Below are 14,090 nucleotides of genomic sequence, written 5' to 3' on the forward strand. Positions count from 1 at the left end.
TTGTAGGGTTTCCCTCAACAAAATTTTGACAGTACTTCAAGCTACGCTAGAGCTACATTTGCACCATTTTATTCAGCCACTGAAACTTTTGAGGTTGACCGATACTTTTGGTTGTGCCATACCAAATTTAAAATCATTTCCAACGCAAAGCTGATAACTCCCTTTTCCACAAAATCGTAAGACAGTTGCTAGTTTAAGAATATTCGGTATGGATAGTTGTCTCTTCAATGGTGGAAGCCTGACTTCAATGTCCTTGAGTACATCTACGAATGCTTCCTTAGAAAGTCGGAAATTCAATAAAAAAAAGGACAACGATTAGCGGTCAATGAGTTGGAATTAAAAACCAGAGTATAAAAGATTTTAATTACGAAACTATTATATTATCTTACATAAAAGAGATTTAACAATGTTTTTTTTTTAATTGTAACAATTATAAATATCAAAAGAAAAGTTCCAAACGGAATCTGTTATAGGGGGCATAGTACTCCATGTATTAGTGTCAGGATCATACTCGCTAATATTGACGTTATCACATGCTATAATTTTATTTTCAAGAACTTTAGTTTGAATGTAGGAGGTTGCTTGTTCGTATGGTAGCGGTGCCATTTCACACCATTGATCATTTGTTAAATCATAGCGTTGAACACTTTTAACATATTCTTCATCAGTTTCTTTGCTGCAGTCATCTTTTTCATTACAACCACCAAAGACATACAAAAATCCTTCAACTGCAGCAAGTCCAAAATTGTTCAATGAGTCTGTCTTAATCGTTCTAGAGGTCCATTTGTTTGTTGAGGCATTATAAGTTTGCAAGAAGCCATTGTTAAAATCAAGAATGTATAATATCCCATTGTGGGCAGCAATTTGGCTTGTTTTGCTTGGTTGACAAATCGGATTCAAATTCTGCCATTTACGTGTTGAAAAGCTATACATTTCCATTGAAACCGTATCAGTATCTTTACCATCAGCAAACACACACAAATGTCCTTTTAAATCTACCAACTTGCAACGTTGATTTGGTGTGTTTATCATTGGTGGCAACTCCTTATACTCAAACGTGTCTATATCATAACATTCCACGGTATTTTTCCATTCATCTCTACCTTTCCCACCGACTATAATTAGCTTACCATCAATCACGATTGATGCAAAATAATATATCTTTGAATCAAAATTTTTCCTCAAGTCTTCTGACCATGAATTTGTTTTTGGGTTGAAGGTTTCAATAATTATTTTCCGACGTGAAAGACTACAATAACTGGTTATAAATGCAAGTTTAGGCTTCTTCCTTGGCCTGAAAGCATAATCTGAATAATCATTTGACCGAGTTTCCGGTGACAAATGCCATTGAAGCCAACCGCAAATTAATTCGTAGCTTTCGACAGTCTTACAAACTGAATGTCTGTTTTCAATAATGAACTTGGGCGAAAGAACCCAAAATCGAACCATTGAAAGAAGCTCAAAAACTAAATGTTCACGATTGAGCTTGTCATAATTTATCCATGCTACCATGGACAAAAAGACTTCCTCTTCAAAGTCTCCATGAGGATTATCATTGAATAACAAATCTTTCAATTCATTTTCATTCAACATCATGAGTTCTTTCTCCTTCGATATTTTCTCAAAGTGAGTGTATGTGCATTCTAGTGATTTGTCCTTGAGACCACTCAAGCTCAATTCGTGAGCTAAACGAAACCAATACAAAGAGTTACTGAGATTGATGTTTTTCTCAATCAATTCACAGCAACCATCAATTAAGGTTTTCAATTTAAGAAACGATGCAGTTCGCAAAAGTTCCTCAACAGTTGCGAGACTCATTTCAATTGCACCTGAATACATAAAATCAATAACAAGTTTCAAAGTTGAAGCTTTGATTTCTTTAAGCTCAAGAATGTTTTCTTTGGAAGTTGTTTGAGTTGCACGGAAAGTATGCAAGAAATACTCACTCAATGAGCACAGGACAACTTTATGAGCATTGATATTGACGCAGTCAATTCCTGCTTTGATTATAGTATCGAAAAATTCATTTTCTTCATAGAAAGTTTGGAGATTTTCCGAGATGATTGTAGAGTGTTTATCTGTTTTGAAGATAATCTTGTCATCATTGGGAAATTGATTTGTTGGTTCCATTTTAGGTCTGTAAATGAAAGATTATTTTTCGGTCGAAATGCATGGAGGTTTGTCACATTGTCACCTTTTTTATGAGATAATTTTTATTAAAAACAAAAATAAGTAATAAATAAAATAGATAAGTGACAAAGAAAAAAGCAAAATTAATTTTGTATTTTGGTTTGGAATTGAAAGCAACTAGTCTTTCTAATTGATGAAACGCCATTCTTTTAATTGTGGTAAGATCTAGAAACAAAAGATACTACAGGGTGGTTGATGATCTTTATTAAATTTAAAAATGAAATCCGGTACTTTGGCATTGCAAAATTTATTGTAAAAAAGTTTACTATATTTATGTACACTTAGGTGCAAAACTGTCCCAAGCAATAGGTATTTTGCTTTGACACTTGATATTATTTTTGTTTTAGAATTTTGTGAATTAAGACCGTTATTATCTTAAAGGTCACCAATAAGACAATTACAAATGACAAACAGATAACCGTTATCGGCAAAGTTCGAGGAAAAAAGAAAGGATTTCATTGGGACAGTTTTGCAACGACCCAGAAAAGAAGAATGTTTTGGTTTATAACTGTTTACTAACACACTAAAACTGGTTGCTTACCATCAAATTTAGTTTATATTTACTCTGTGTATAGTGGAGTAACTAAAGCTTAAAAATTGGCAACATTAGGGAACCCGCCCGAACAGCTTAGATTTTGGTGATCTTTTTTTTCAAACGTCGGTAATTAAAAATACTTTAAAGTCTATAGATTAAAAATTGCTGGTGTTGCCGTTTTGATTTTTTAAATTTAATTGAAGATTTTTGTGAACAAAAACAAATTTTTTTCAAAAATTTTTCTTAAATTTCATAAATTAATTGATGCCAAAAGATTGTCTAGGAAATTCAAGGAAAAAAAAATATATGGGAGTGAGGGACAATCTTCCATAGTTCAAGCGATAGATGCAATTTTTTTATTAATTGACTTCAAACACAAAAAAAAATATTTGAACACAACGGCAACACCTACAATATTCAACTATACATTTTTTAAAAGCTAGAAGCTTAGTCATATATGTAAAATTAAAATTAAGTTAATTGAATGAACGGCTTTTGAAAGAATGGTAATTGAACTCAGATTTTTGAAAAAAAAAAAATTATTGAAAAAATTTTAACATGTCGTTTTTTAAACTTGAACGTAATATAAAATGCATTTATTTTCAAATTTTTTGGCCGCATTTATTATGATTTCAAATTATAAAAGGAAATGTCAATATCAATTACGGTTTATGAAAAAAATTAAAAAGTATTTCATTTTCGAAGAACTTTTTTTAATAAAAGTTTTGAAAAAAAATGTAACTTATTTTTTTTTTTAAAGTTCAACATCTAAACATAAAATTCATAACCCTTACTGTTGAAAGTTAAATAGCAAAAATTTAAAGTTCCTATTTACCACAGAAAATTAATTATTTCAATGCAAAAATTCAGTTTTAATAAAAAAAAAACCATTGAAATTGAAGTAATTTTTCATTTTTTTATTCAAAAGTGTGATATATTTTACCTTTTTTGCTTCGAAATTCAACTGATAATATTTATGGCCAAAATTTTTTTTTAAATAAATTCATATTTTATTAGAAAAAGTTTGGAAAAAAGTCATTTTAAATTTTTCTAATAACATTTTTTTTTTTAATTCTGAGTTTGAGGACCATTTTTTCAAAAAGTCTTGATTAAATTTAGTGGATTTAAATTTAAGAGATAAGAATGAGCTTCTGGCTTTTTAAAAATGTATTTTAAAATATTGTAGGTGTTGCCGTTGTTTTCAAAATATTTTTTTTGTGTTTGAGGTCAGAATGTTAGAAAATTGCATTTATCGCTTAAACGATGGAAGATTGTCCCTTACTGCCTTTTATATATTTTCCTTAAAATACCTAGAGAATCTTTTGCTATCATTTGTTTTATGAAATTTAAACAAAAAAAATGGTTTTGTTAAAAAAAAATTTAATTTTAATTTAAAAAAAAATACGGCAACACTGGCAATGTTTAATCTATAGACTTTAAAGTATTTTTAATTACCTACGTTTGAAAAAAAAAAAACGTCAAAATCAGAGCTGTTCGGCCGGGTTCCCTAATGTTGCCAATTTTTGAGCTTTAGTTACTCCACTATACACAGAGTAAATATAAACTAAATTTGATGGTAAGCAACCAGTTTTAGTGTGTTAGTAAACAGTTATAAACCAAAACATTCTTCTTTTCTGGGTCGTTGCAAAACTGTCCCAATGAAATCCTTTCTTTTTTCCTCGAACTTTGCCGATAACGGTTATCTGTTTGTCATTTGTAATTGTCTTATTGGTGACCTTTAAGATAATAACGGTCTTAATTCACAAAATTCTAAAACAAAAATAATATCAAGTGTCAAAGCAAAATACCTATTGCTTGGGACAGTTTTGCACCTAAGTGTACATAAATATAGTAAACTTTTTTACAATAAATTTTGCAATGCCAAAGTACCGGATTTCATTTTTAAATTTAATAAAGATCATCAACCACCCTGTAGTATCTTTTGTTTCTAGATCTTACCACAATTAAAAGAATGGCGTTTCATCAATTAGAAAGACTAGTTGCTTTCAACATTGACTTCATTGACCTACTATATATGGACTGCTAGTCGTTTGACTTTTCCATACAAAAATTGAAAAAAAATGATTCCACATCTTTCTAGCTCTACTAGCGGTATAACCTTAGACGGCGAAAAGAGGAAACTTTTAGTGAGTGACATCTGTCGTTAAAAGGTAGTGCTTTCTCTGTTTTTCTATATTTGTTCCTTTCGCACTTCGTCAAAAATGTTGCACTTATTCTCCGCTTTTTTTTAGGGCGCTAGTATCGCGAAGAAACAAGTGGAACCAACCTGAATATGCTTCTAGCAGTCCATATATATTAAGTCAATGTTAATTTTGTATTTTGGTTTGGAATTGAAAGCAACTAGTCTTTCTAATTGATGAAACGCCATTCTTTTAATTGTGGTAAGATCTAGAAACAAAAGATACTACAGGGTGGTTGATGATCTTTATTAAATTTAAAAATGAAATCCGGTACTTTGGCATTGCAAAATTTATTGTAAAAAAGTTTACTATATTTATGTACACTTAGGTGCAAAACTGTCCCAAGCAATAGGTATTTTGCTTTGACACTTGATATTATTTTTGTTTTAGAATTTTGTGAATTAAGACCGTTATTATCTTAAAGGTCACCAATAAGACAATTACAAATGACAAACAGATAACCGTTATCGGCAAAGTTCGAGGAAAAAAGAAAGGATTTCATTGGGACAGTTTTGCAACGACCCAGAAAAGAAGAATGTTTTGGTTTATAACTGTTTACTAACACACTAAAACTGGTTGCTTACCATCAAATTTAGTTTATATTTACTCTGTGTATAGTGGAGTAACTAAAGCTTAAAAATTGGCAACATTAGGGAACCCGCCCGAACAGCTTAGATTTTGGTGATCTTTTTTTTCAAACGTCGGTAATTAAAAATACTTTAAAGTCTATAGATTAAAAATTGCTGGTGTTGCCGTTTTGATTTTTTAAATTTAATTGAAGATTTTTGTGAACAAAAACAAATTTTTTTCAAAAATTTTTCTTAAATTTCATAAATTAATTGATGCCAAAAGATTGTCTAGGAAATTCAAGGAAAAAAAATATATGGGAGTGAGGGACAATCTTCCATAGTTCAAGCGATAGATGCAATTTTTTTATTAATTGACTTCAAACACAAAAAAAAATATTTGAACACAACGGCAACACCTACAATATTCAACTATACATTTTTTAAAAGCTAGAAGCTTAGTCATATATGTAAAATTAAAATTAAGTTAATTGAATGAACGGCTTTTGAAAGAATGGTAATTGAACTCAGATTTTTGAAAAAAAAAAATTATTGAAAAAATTTTAACATGTCGTTTTTTAAACTTGAACGTAATATAAAATGCATTTATTTTCAAATTTTTTGGCCGCATTTATTATGATTTCAAATTATAAAAGGAAATGTCAATATCAATTACGGTTTATGAAAAAAATTAAAAAGTATTTCATTTTCGAAGAACTTTTTTTAATAAAAGTTTTGAAAAAAAATGTAACTTATTTTTTTTTTTAAAGTTCAACATCTAAACATAAAATTCATAACCCTTACTGTTGAAAGTTAAATAGCAAAAATTTAAAGTTCCTATTTACCACAGAAAATTAATTATTTCAATGCAAAAATTCAGTTTTAATAAAAAAAAAACCATTGAAATTGAAGTAATTTTTCATTTTTTTATTCAAAAGTGTGATATATTTTACCTTTTTTGCTTCGAAATTCAACTGATAATATTTATGGCCAAAATTTTTTTTTAAATAAATTCATATTTTATTAGAAAAAGTTTGGAAAAAAGTCATTTTAAATTTTTCTAATAACATTTTTTTTTTTAATTCTGAGTTTGAGGACCATTTTTTCAAAAAGTCTTGATTAAATTTAGTGGATTTAAATTTAAGAGATAAGAATGAGCTTCTGGCTTTTTAAAAATGTATTTTAAAATATTGTAGGTGTTGCCGTTGTTTTCAAAATATTTTTTTTGTGTTTGAGGTCAGAATGTTAGAAAATTGCATTTATCGCTTAAACGATGGAAGATTGTCCCTTACTGCCTTTTATATATTTTCCTTAAAATACCTAGAGAATCTTTTGCTATCATTTGTTTTATGAAATTTAAACAAAAAAAATGGTTTTGTTAAAAAAAAATTTAATTTTAATTTAAAAAAAAATACGGCAACACCGGCAATGTTTAATCTATAGACTTTAAAGTATTTTTAATTACCTACGTTTGAAAAAAAAAAAACGTCAAAATCAGAGCTGTTCGGCCGGGTTCCCTAATGTTGCCAATTTTTGAGCTTTAGTTACTCCACTATACACAGAGTAAATATAAACTAAATTTGATGGTAAGCAACCAGTTTTAGTGTGTTAGTAAACAGTTATAAACCAAAACATTCTTCTTTTCTGGGTCGTTGCAAAACTGTCCCAATGAAATCCTTTCTTTTTTCCTCGAACTTTGCCGATAACGGTTATCTGTTTGTCATTTGTAATTGTCTTATTGGTGACCTTTAAGATAATAACGGTCTTAATTCACAAAATTCTAAAACAAAAATAATATCAAGTGTCAAAGCAAAATACCTATTGCTTGGGACAGTTTTGCACCTAAGTGTACATAAATATAGTAAACTTTTTTACAATAAATTTTGCAATGCCAAAGTACCGGATTTCATTTTTAAATTTAATAAAGATCATCAACCACCCTGTAGTATCTTTTGTTTCTAGATCTTACCACAATTAAAAGAATGGCGTTTCATCAATTAGAAAGACTAGTTGCTTTCAATTCCAAACCAAAATACAAAATTAATTTTGCTTTTTTCTTTGTCACTTATCTATTTTATTTATTACTTATTTTTGTTTTTAATAAAAATTATCTCATAAAAAAGGTGACAATGTGACAAACCTCCATGCATTTCGACCGAAAAATAATCTTTCATTTACAGACCTAAAATGGAACCAACAAATCAATTTCCCAATGATGACAAGATTATCTTCAAAACAGATAAACACTCTACAATCATCTCGGAAAATCTCCAAACTTTCTATGAAGAAAATGAATTTTTCGATACTATAATCAAAGCAGGAATTGACTGCGTCAATATCAATGCTCATAAAGTTGTCCTGTGCTCATTGAGTGAGTATTTCTTGCATACTTTCCGTGCAACTCAAACAACTTCCAAAGAAAACATTCTTGAGCTTAAAGAAATCAAAGCTTCAACTTTGAAACTTGTTATTGATTTTATGTATTCAGGTGCAATTGAAATGAGTCTCGCAACTGTTGAGGAACTTTTGCGAACTGCATCGTTTCTTAAATTGAAAACCTTAATTGATGGTTGCTGTGAATTGATTGAGAAAAACATCAATCTCAGTAACTCTTTGTATTGGTTTCGTTTAGCTCACGAATTGAGCTTGAGTGGTCTCAAGGACAAATCACTAGAATGCACATACACTCACTTTGAGAAAATATCGAAGGAGAAAGAACTCATGATGTTGAATGAAAATGAATTGAAAGATTTGTTATTCAATGATAATCCTCATGGAGACTTTGAAGAGGAAGTCTTTTTGTCCATGGTAGCATGGATAAATTATGACAAGCTCAATCGTGAACATTTAGTTTTTGAGCTTCTTTCAATGGTTCGATTTTGGGTTCTTTCGCCCAAGTTCATTATTGAAAACAGACATTCAGTTTGTAAGACTGTCGAAAGCTACGAATTAATTTGCGGTTGGCTTCAATGGCATTTGTCACCGGAAACTCGGTCAAATGATTATTCAGATTATGCTTTCAGGCCAAGGAAGAAGCCTAAACTTGCATTTATAACCAGTTTTGGCAATCGTTCACTTCTTAATATTATTATTGAAACCTTTAACCCAAAAACAAATTCCTGGTCAGAGGAATTAGATAAATGTTTTGATTCAGGAAAATATAATTTTGCATCAATTGTGATTGACGGTAAGCTAATTATGGTTGGAGGTAGGGATAGAGATGAATGGAAAAATACCGTGGAATGTTTTGATATAAATACTTTTGAGCTTAGTGATTTGCCACCAATGATAAACTCTCCAAAACAACGTTGCAAGTTGGTAGATTTAAAAGGACATTTGTGTGTGTTTGCTGATGGTAAAGATACTGATACGGTTTCAATGGAAATATATAACTTTACAACACGTAAATGGAAAGATTTACATCCGATTTGTCAATTAAGTAAAACAAGCCAAATTGCTACCCACAATGGGATATTATACATTCTTGATTTTAATAATGGCATCTTGCAAACTTATGATGCCTTAACGAACAAATGGACCTCTAAAACTATTAAAACAGATTCTTTAAAAAATTTTGGTCTTGCAGCAGTTGAAGGATTCTTGTACGTCTTTGGTGGTTGTAAAGAAAACGATGACTGCAGAAAGGAATCTGGTGGAGATGTGGATGAAAATGAGGGTGAGGATGAAAATGAGGGTGAGGATGAGGATGAAAAATATGTTAAAACTGCTCAACGTTACGATTTAACAAATGATCAATGGTCTGAAATGGCACCGCTTCCTTACGAACAAGCTACCTCATACATTCAAACTAAAGTTCTTGAAAATAAAATTTTAGCATGTGATAATGTCAATATTAGCGAGTATGATCTTGACACTAATACATGGAAAACTATGCACCCTATAACAGATTCCATTTGGAATTTTACTTTTGATATTATTTATAATTGTTACAGCTAAAAAAAAAACTTATCTTTAATTTATGTTTAATTTCTATTAAATTCGTTATTAAAATCTTTTATACTTTGGAAGTGGTAACTTTGACTAAAGTATTAAGAATAACATTGTCAAATGTTTGAGAGCCGTTTGCTGAAACGAAACTTAAGGATTTTGAATCAAATATGGCAACAAAAAGTGTTCCACAAACGACATGATTGGTAAATGTCCTTGGTAAAATATTTACACTCCTATTACGATATTACATTACTATCAAGTGATAGTTGATAAAAAATAAATTTTGATCTCTTATTATCTGATTTGCAAAAAATTTAAAAACTAGAAATGCCAACCGTTATTATTTGAAATGTAATTGAAAAAATCCATTAAAAAATTACCAGTTTTCCCCAAATTGGATTTTAAAACACCAAATTCAATATTTATCAGCTATCAATTGATAGTTGACAATCGAATTAGGGGTGTTAGGCTGTGACTATAGGATATGATATAAGAACCATATTTATGATATGATATCGTTTGATTAAAAAAAAGGGATCAAACTTAAAACGGTAAAGAAACGATATTCTATGGATTTTTCGATTGAGAGCTCTTTCCCAAGCACATCCATTGGAGTTTTTATTCAGAATAGGGCTGACTGCGATCTAGAAGGAAATTAATTTTGTTGTAGACCGGCCGGTTAAAACCGGTTTCGGTTTTTTTGCTTCGGTCAACCGGTTTATTCGGTTTTTTTGTTTTCCCGGTTTAAACCTGTTTTTTTTGCGAAAAAACCGAAAAACGGGAAACAAACTTCTAACAAAAAAGACTTGTGGCACTTGTGGCCGCGGTTAAGCTATTGCTTTGCATTTTTTGTCAACTTATGCAATTATAATTTGTTTACCTACCCTACACAAAACCAATGATCTGATTTTGTATCTACCTATCAATTCATACACCTACAACAACAAGGTCACATTTGAAAACATGCATACACACAATCTCATGTCATAAACTTCTCCAGACCAAAAAATAAAAAAACACAAGAATACTTTTTCTCTTTTCTCTACAATCGCAACGCAACGCTTTACTCGTTCACAAATCACAACAAGTTGAACAAGAAACAGAAGAATGGGAAGAGAAAACAAAACAAAAGAAAGAAACCATTCACACAAACAGCGCTTGTTTGCTCTCGTTCGTATCGATACATGCAAGCTTCGTACAATTGTACATTCGTACCATGTACACACATACCATACACGTTTAGTGAACCAATAATAATTTTTCGTTTCATTTTTCGTTACATTTTTCGTTACTATATTTTTTGGCTAGCACCCCATCCCAGGCCTGCGTTAAAATCTATGCAATAGCTTAATATGCAATAGCTTAAAAAAAACCCGACGACGCGACGAGACAAAAAACTGGAAACCCTCAAAACTTTCATTCCCTCTCTCAACTTACAATAAATTATAAATTTTAATTCATATTCAGCTTAAAAAATTCCTCAAAACTCCTACTAAGAGTGAGTTAAGACCTCTTATAACGAAATCAAACTAAAAAAGCTTTTCTTAGGGCCAGTTGTACAAATATTTAATCCGTGGTTCAGCAACTTTTATCTTCTGAAATCGGTGATAAGGTTCCGGTTTAGCACCCGTGCAAGATCCACATATGTAAAAATAGCCAAATCCATGCTTGAACCGAAGTTGACCCGCAGCTAATCCGCCGAAATCGGTGGGTTAAATTCCTGATCCGAGGCTGAACCACGTTTGTACAACTGGCCCTTAGGGATTTTCTTCGAAAGTTTTTTTTGGTTGACAAATTAATTTAATTTTATTTTTTGGCTATCAAATCAAGCAAAAAACTGAAAACCGGTTTTTTGGCCCGGTTTAAAACCGGCCGGTTTAACCGAAAGAAAAAACCAGAAAAACCGAAAACCGGTTTTTGTACTAACAACCGCCATCCCTATTTAGAAGTCTTCTGAAACCGTTTTATTGACTGGAAAATGACATCTAGAACGCTTCTCAGAAGAGAAATTGTGTTCTCGATTTTAATTCAGAATCCACTCCAGAAGCACTAATACATGAATATTTAAACCTCAACAAAAAAAAACTCAATCAGTTTTTTTTTTTTCATTCAAAAATGTATGTTTTTCTGAAATTGAAATTAATTAGAAAATCAAAACGGGTAGATTAATGGAAAGGAATGATTTCTTACCATTTTTGCCATATCGTTCGTTTGAAAAAAAAAATAGTACAAATATTTGACATTTTAAATTTCACACAAACACAAAAAAAAAAACAGAATTTAGTGGAAGCGATTTGGAGCCATTTTCTTCACTATTGCTCAACTTGAAGCAAACTCGAGAGTTGGCGAACTTGAGAGTTGACCTCAACTCGAAGGTTGGAACAAAAGTTGAACATTTGGTTTTCTTCACTTTTAAAATACAGAAGTTGGCCAACTTCCAGTTTGAAAAATATCCCTGGGATATTTGTGACAGTTTATACTAATACTGTCAGTTTCAAATTTAAAAAGCAATCGAGTATGTCATTTAAATTGAAGTTCTGTATATTTTGTGCAATTTTTTTTGTCAAAATGTCAAATTAATTTTTTAAATGCATTTTGGTTTGTTTTCTTTTTTGTAAAATGAATTTCAAAGGAATCATTTTTTTTTGTGTAATAGTGTGTGTGTGTGTGCGCAAGAGCGATGTTGACGGGATGTAAAAAAAATCGGTGGAAAATGTTTTTTTTAATGAATTATAATATTCTGCGATTGGAAAATATGTTTCCATAAGTTAAATTCTCAATTTTTCCATGAAAACAGAAATAAAAGAGTTTTTGCCAAGATTTAGCATACAAAAAAAAGAAAAAAATATGACATTTCACAGAAAACTCTCAAGTTTGCTCCCTCAACTTCTAGGTACTATTTTCGGAAGTTGAGCAAACAAGAAGTTGACCAACTCGAGAGTTGAGAATCAAAAGTTGAAACTGTCAACTTTGTGTGAAGAAAAACAAAATCACAAGTTGAGAATAAAAATCCTCAAGTTGACTTCAACTTTTGGTGAAGAAAACGGCTCGGTCTGTTTCATTCGATTTCAGAATGAGTGAATTGACATGGTCCATTCGATTTAATAATGAGTGAACCCTTCAGTGAAACCAATCGAAAACGACATAATATTTAAATAATTAACCGTCAAACCAAGTATATTGTTTCTTTATCGATTCAGGAATATTTGGAATGCATTTCTTTTTATTCCAAGTCAGACCTGGAATTTAGGGAATATTCTTTCACACATACGTAGTTATATGCAGGTGTTAGTAAGAAGCTGTCAGTTTTTCAACAAAAGTAAAAATTAAAATGCGCCCTGAAGCAATTTTCGCTCATAAATAAATACAAATTGTGGGAAAAATAATTAATTAATACAAAAGTTTTGATTCTAAAGCCTGAACTACATCAAAACACAAAGTCAAAAAAGTACAAAAAAGTAAAAAAAGATCAAAATATAAAAATCCCATGTATATTTACCTGACATCTATTGGAAAAATTAATTAAGCTCTTTTGTTTTTGAAGTTTTGAAATTTCAAATAAAAAAAAAATTGAAAAATAAACAAATTACAGTCAACTCCATCTAAGTCGAATTGTCACAAGACACGAAAATTGGTTCGAGTTAGAGGGAAATCCGACTAAGAGGAATCTATTTAATCTTTTTGTTGCAAGCGGTTTCATTAAAAACGGTTAAAAAATTTGAGTTAGAGGAAAATTTGACCTAAATGAAGTACGACTTATAGGGAATCGACTGTATTTGAAATTTCAATTGTTTGTCAAAAGAGCTTTTTTTTCGCAAAATGACAGGAACTATGTGATCGAAGAGCTACCTTACGGAAAGGATATAAAATATTGTTTGAGTGTATATGTTTTTAAAACTTTGTGAAAATTGAAAGCTTGGTCTTGTTCAAGCTTTTTGAATCGAATACTTTTTTTAAATGAAAGAGAGATATACAAACAAGCTACTAGGGGGAAGAAGAAAAAACATCGTGTTTACTTTTTTGTACTTTTTTGACTTTGTGTTTTGATGTAGTTCAGGCTTAACGGCCATATTATTCACTAGTTTAAAAAATACATCTGGATGTAAACAATGTCAAATGTCAAAAATAAATCCAATTCCATAATATTCACTACTTAAATCCAATCTTAAATCCAATTTTTTAAATCCAATTTTTTAAATCCAATCTCGTTAAATCCAAACAAATTTAAACTGCTCTCTGGAGGTCTGTTTAACTTTATAAATCCAGATGTAAAACTAATTTTCACAGTGTTCAGTTGTTTTTTCACGTATTTTGTGAAGGAAAAATAAAGATAAATGCAAATTATACAAAGTTTATTGAATAAACACATAATTGTTTTTCAGTGAATAATTTGACCAAAAAATTAAATCCTTGGATTTATGAAATTCAGATTTAATGGATTGGATTTTAAAATTAACTTAAATCTAAACTAAATACAGAGTGAATAATATGGCCGTAATTGTTTTTATTTCTCCATCTTATTAATGAAAATAGAAAAATAAAGAAACACTCACAAGTTTGTACCACTAAGTTTGCTAAGTCTGCTTCTACATGAAGACGCAAGGCGCAGAAATTATCTTCGAATTTCCTTTTGATTTTCCCTTCGGT

At 30.4% G+C, this 14,090-nt stretch overlaps 2 protein-coding genes across 2 annotated transcripts; one reads left to right on the forward strand and one right to left on the reverse strand.

Moving 5' to 3' along the window:
• Positions 1-353: 353 nt before the first annotated feature.
• LOC129907120 (kelch-like protein 28) lies at positions 354-2,338 on the reverse strand. The gene is made up of 2 exons (XM_055983189.1): positions 2,195-2,338; positions 354-2,137 (listed from the first exon to the last, which is right to left on the reverse strand). The coding sequence occupies exon 2, from the start codon at positions 2,128-2,130 to the stop codon at positions 418-420; it is 1,713 nt and encodes a 570-aa protein (XP_055839164.1). The 5' UTR covers positions 2,131-2,137; positions 2,195-2,338; the 3' UTR covers positions 354-417.
• Positions 2,339-7,452: 5,114 nt separating this feature from the next.
• Positions 7,453-9,515, forward strand: LOC129905279 (kelch-like protein 28). The gene is made up of 2 exons (XM_055980719.1): positions 7,453-7,615; positions 7,673-9,515. The coding sequence occupies exon 2, from the start codon at positions 7,680-7,682 to the stop codon at positions 9,447-9,449; it is 1,770 nt and encodes a 589-aa protein (XP_055836694.1). The 5' UTR covers positions 7,453-7,615; positions 7,673-7,679; the 3' UTR covers positions 9,450-9,515.
• Positions 9,516-14,090: the final 4,575 nt, after the last annotated feature.

Source organism: Episyrphus balteatus, chromosome 1 (genome assembly GCF_945859705.1).
Source record: "Episyrphus balteatus chromosome 1, idEpiBalt1.1, whole genome shotgun sequence".
Lineage (NCBI taxonomy): Eukaryota > Metazoa > Arthropoda > Insecta > Diptera > Syrphidae > Episyrphus > Episyrphus balteatus.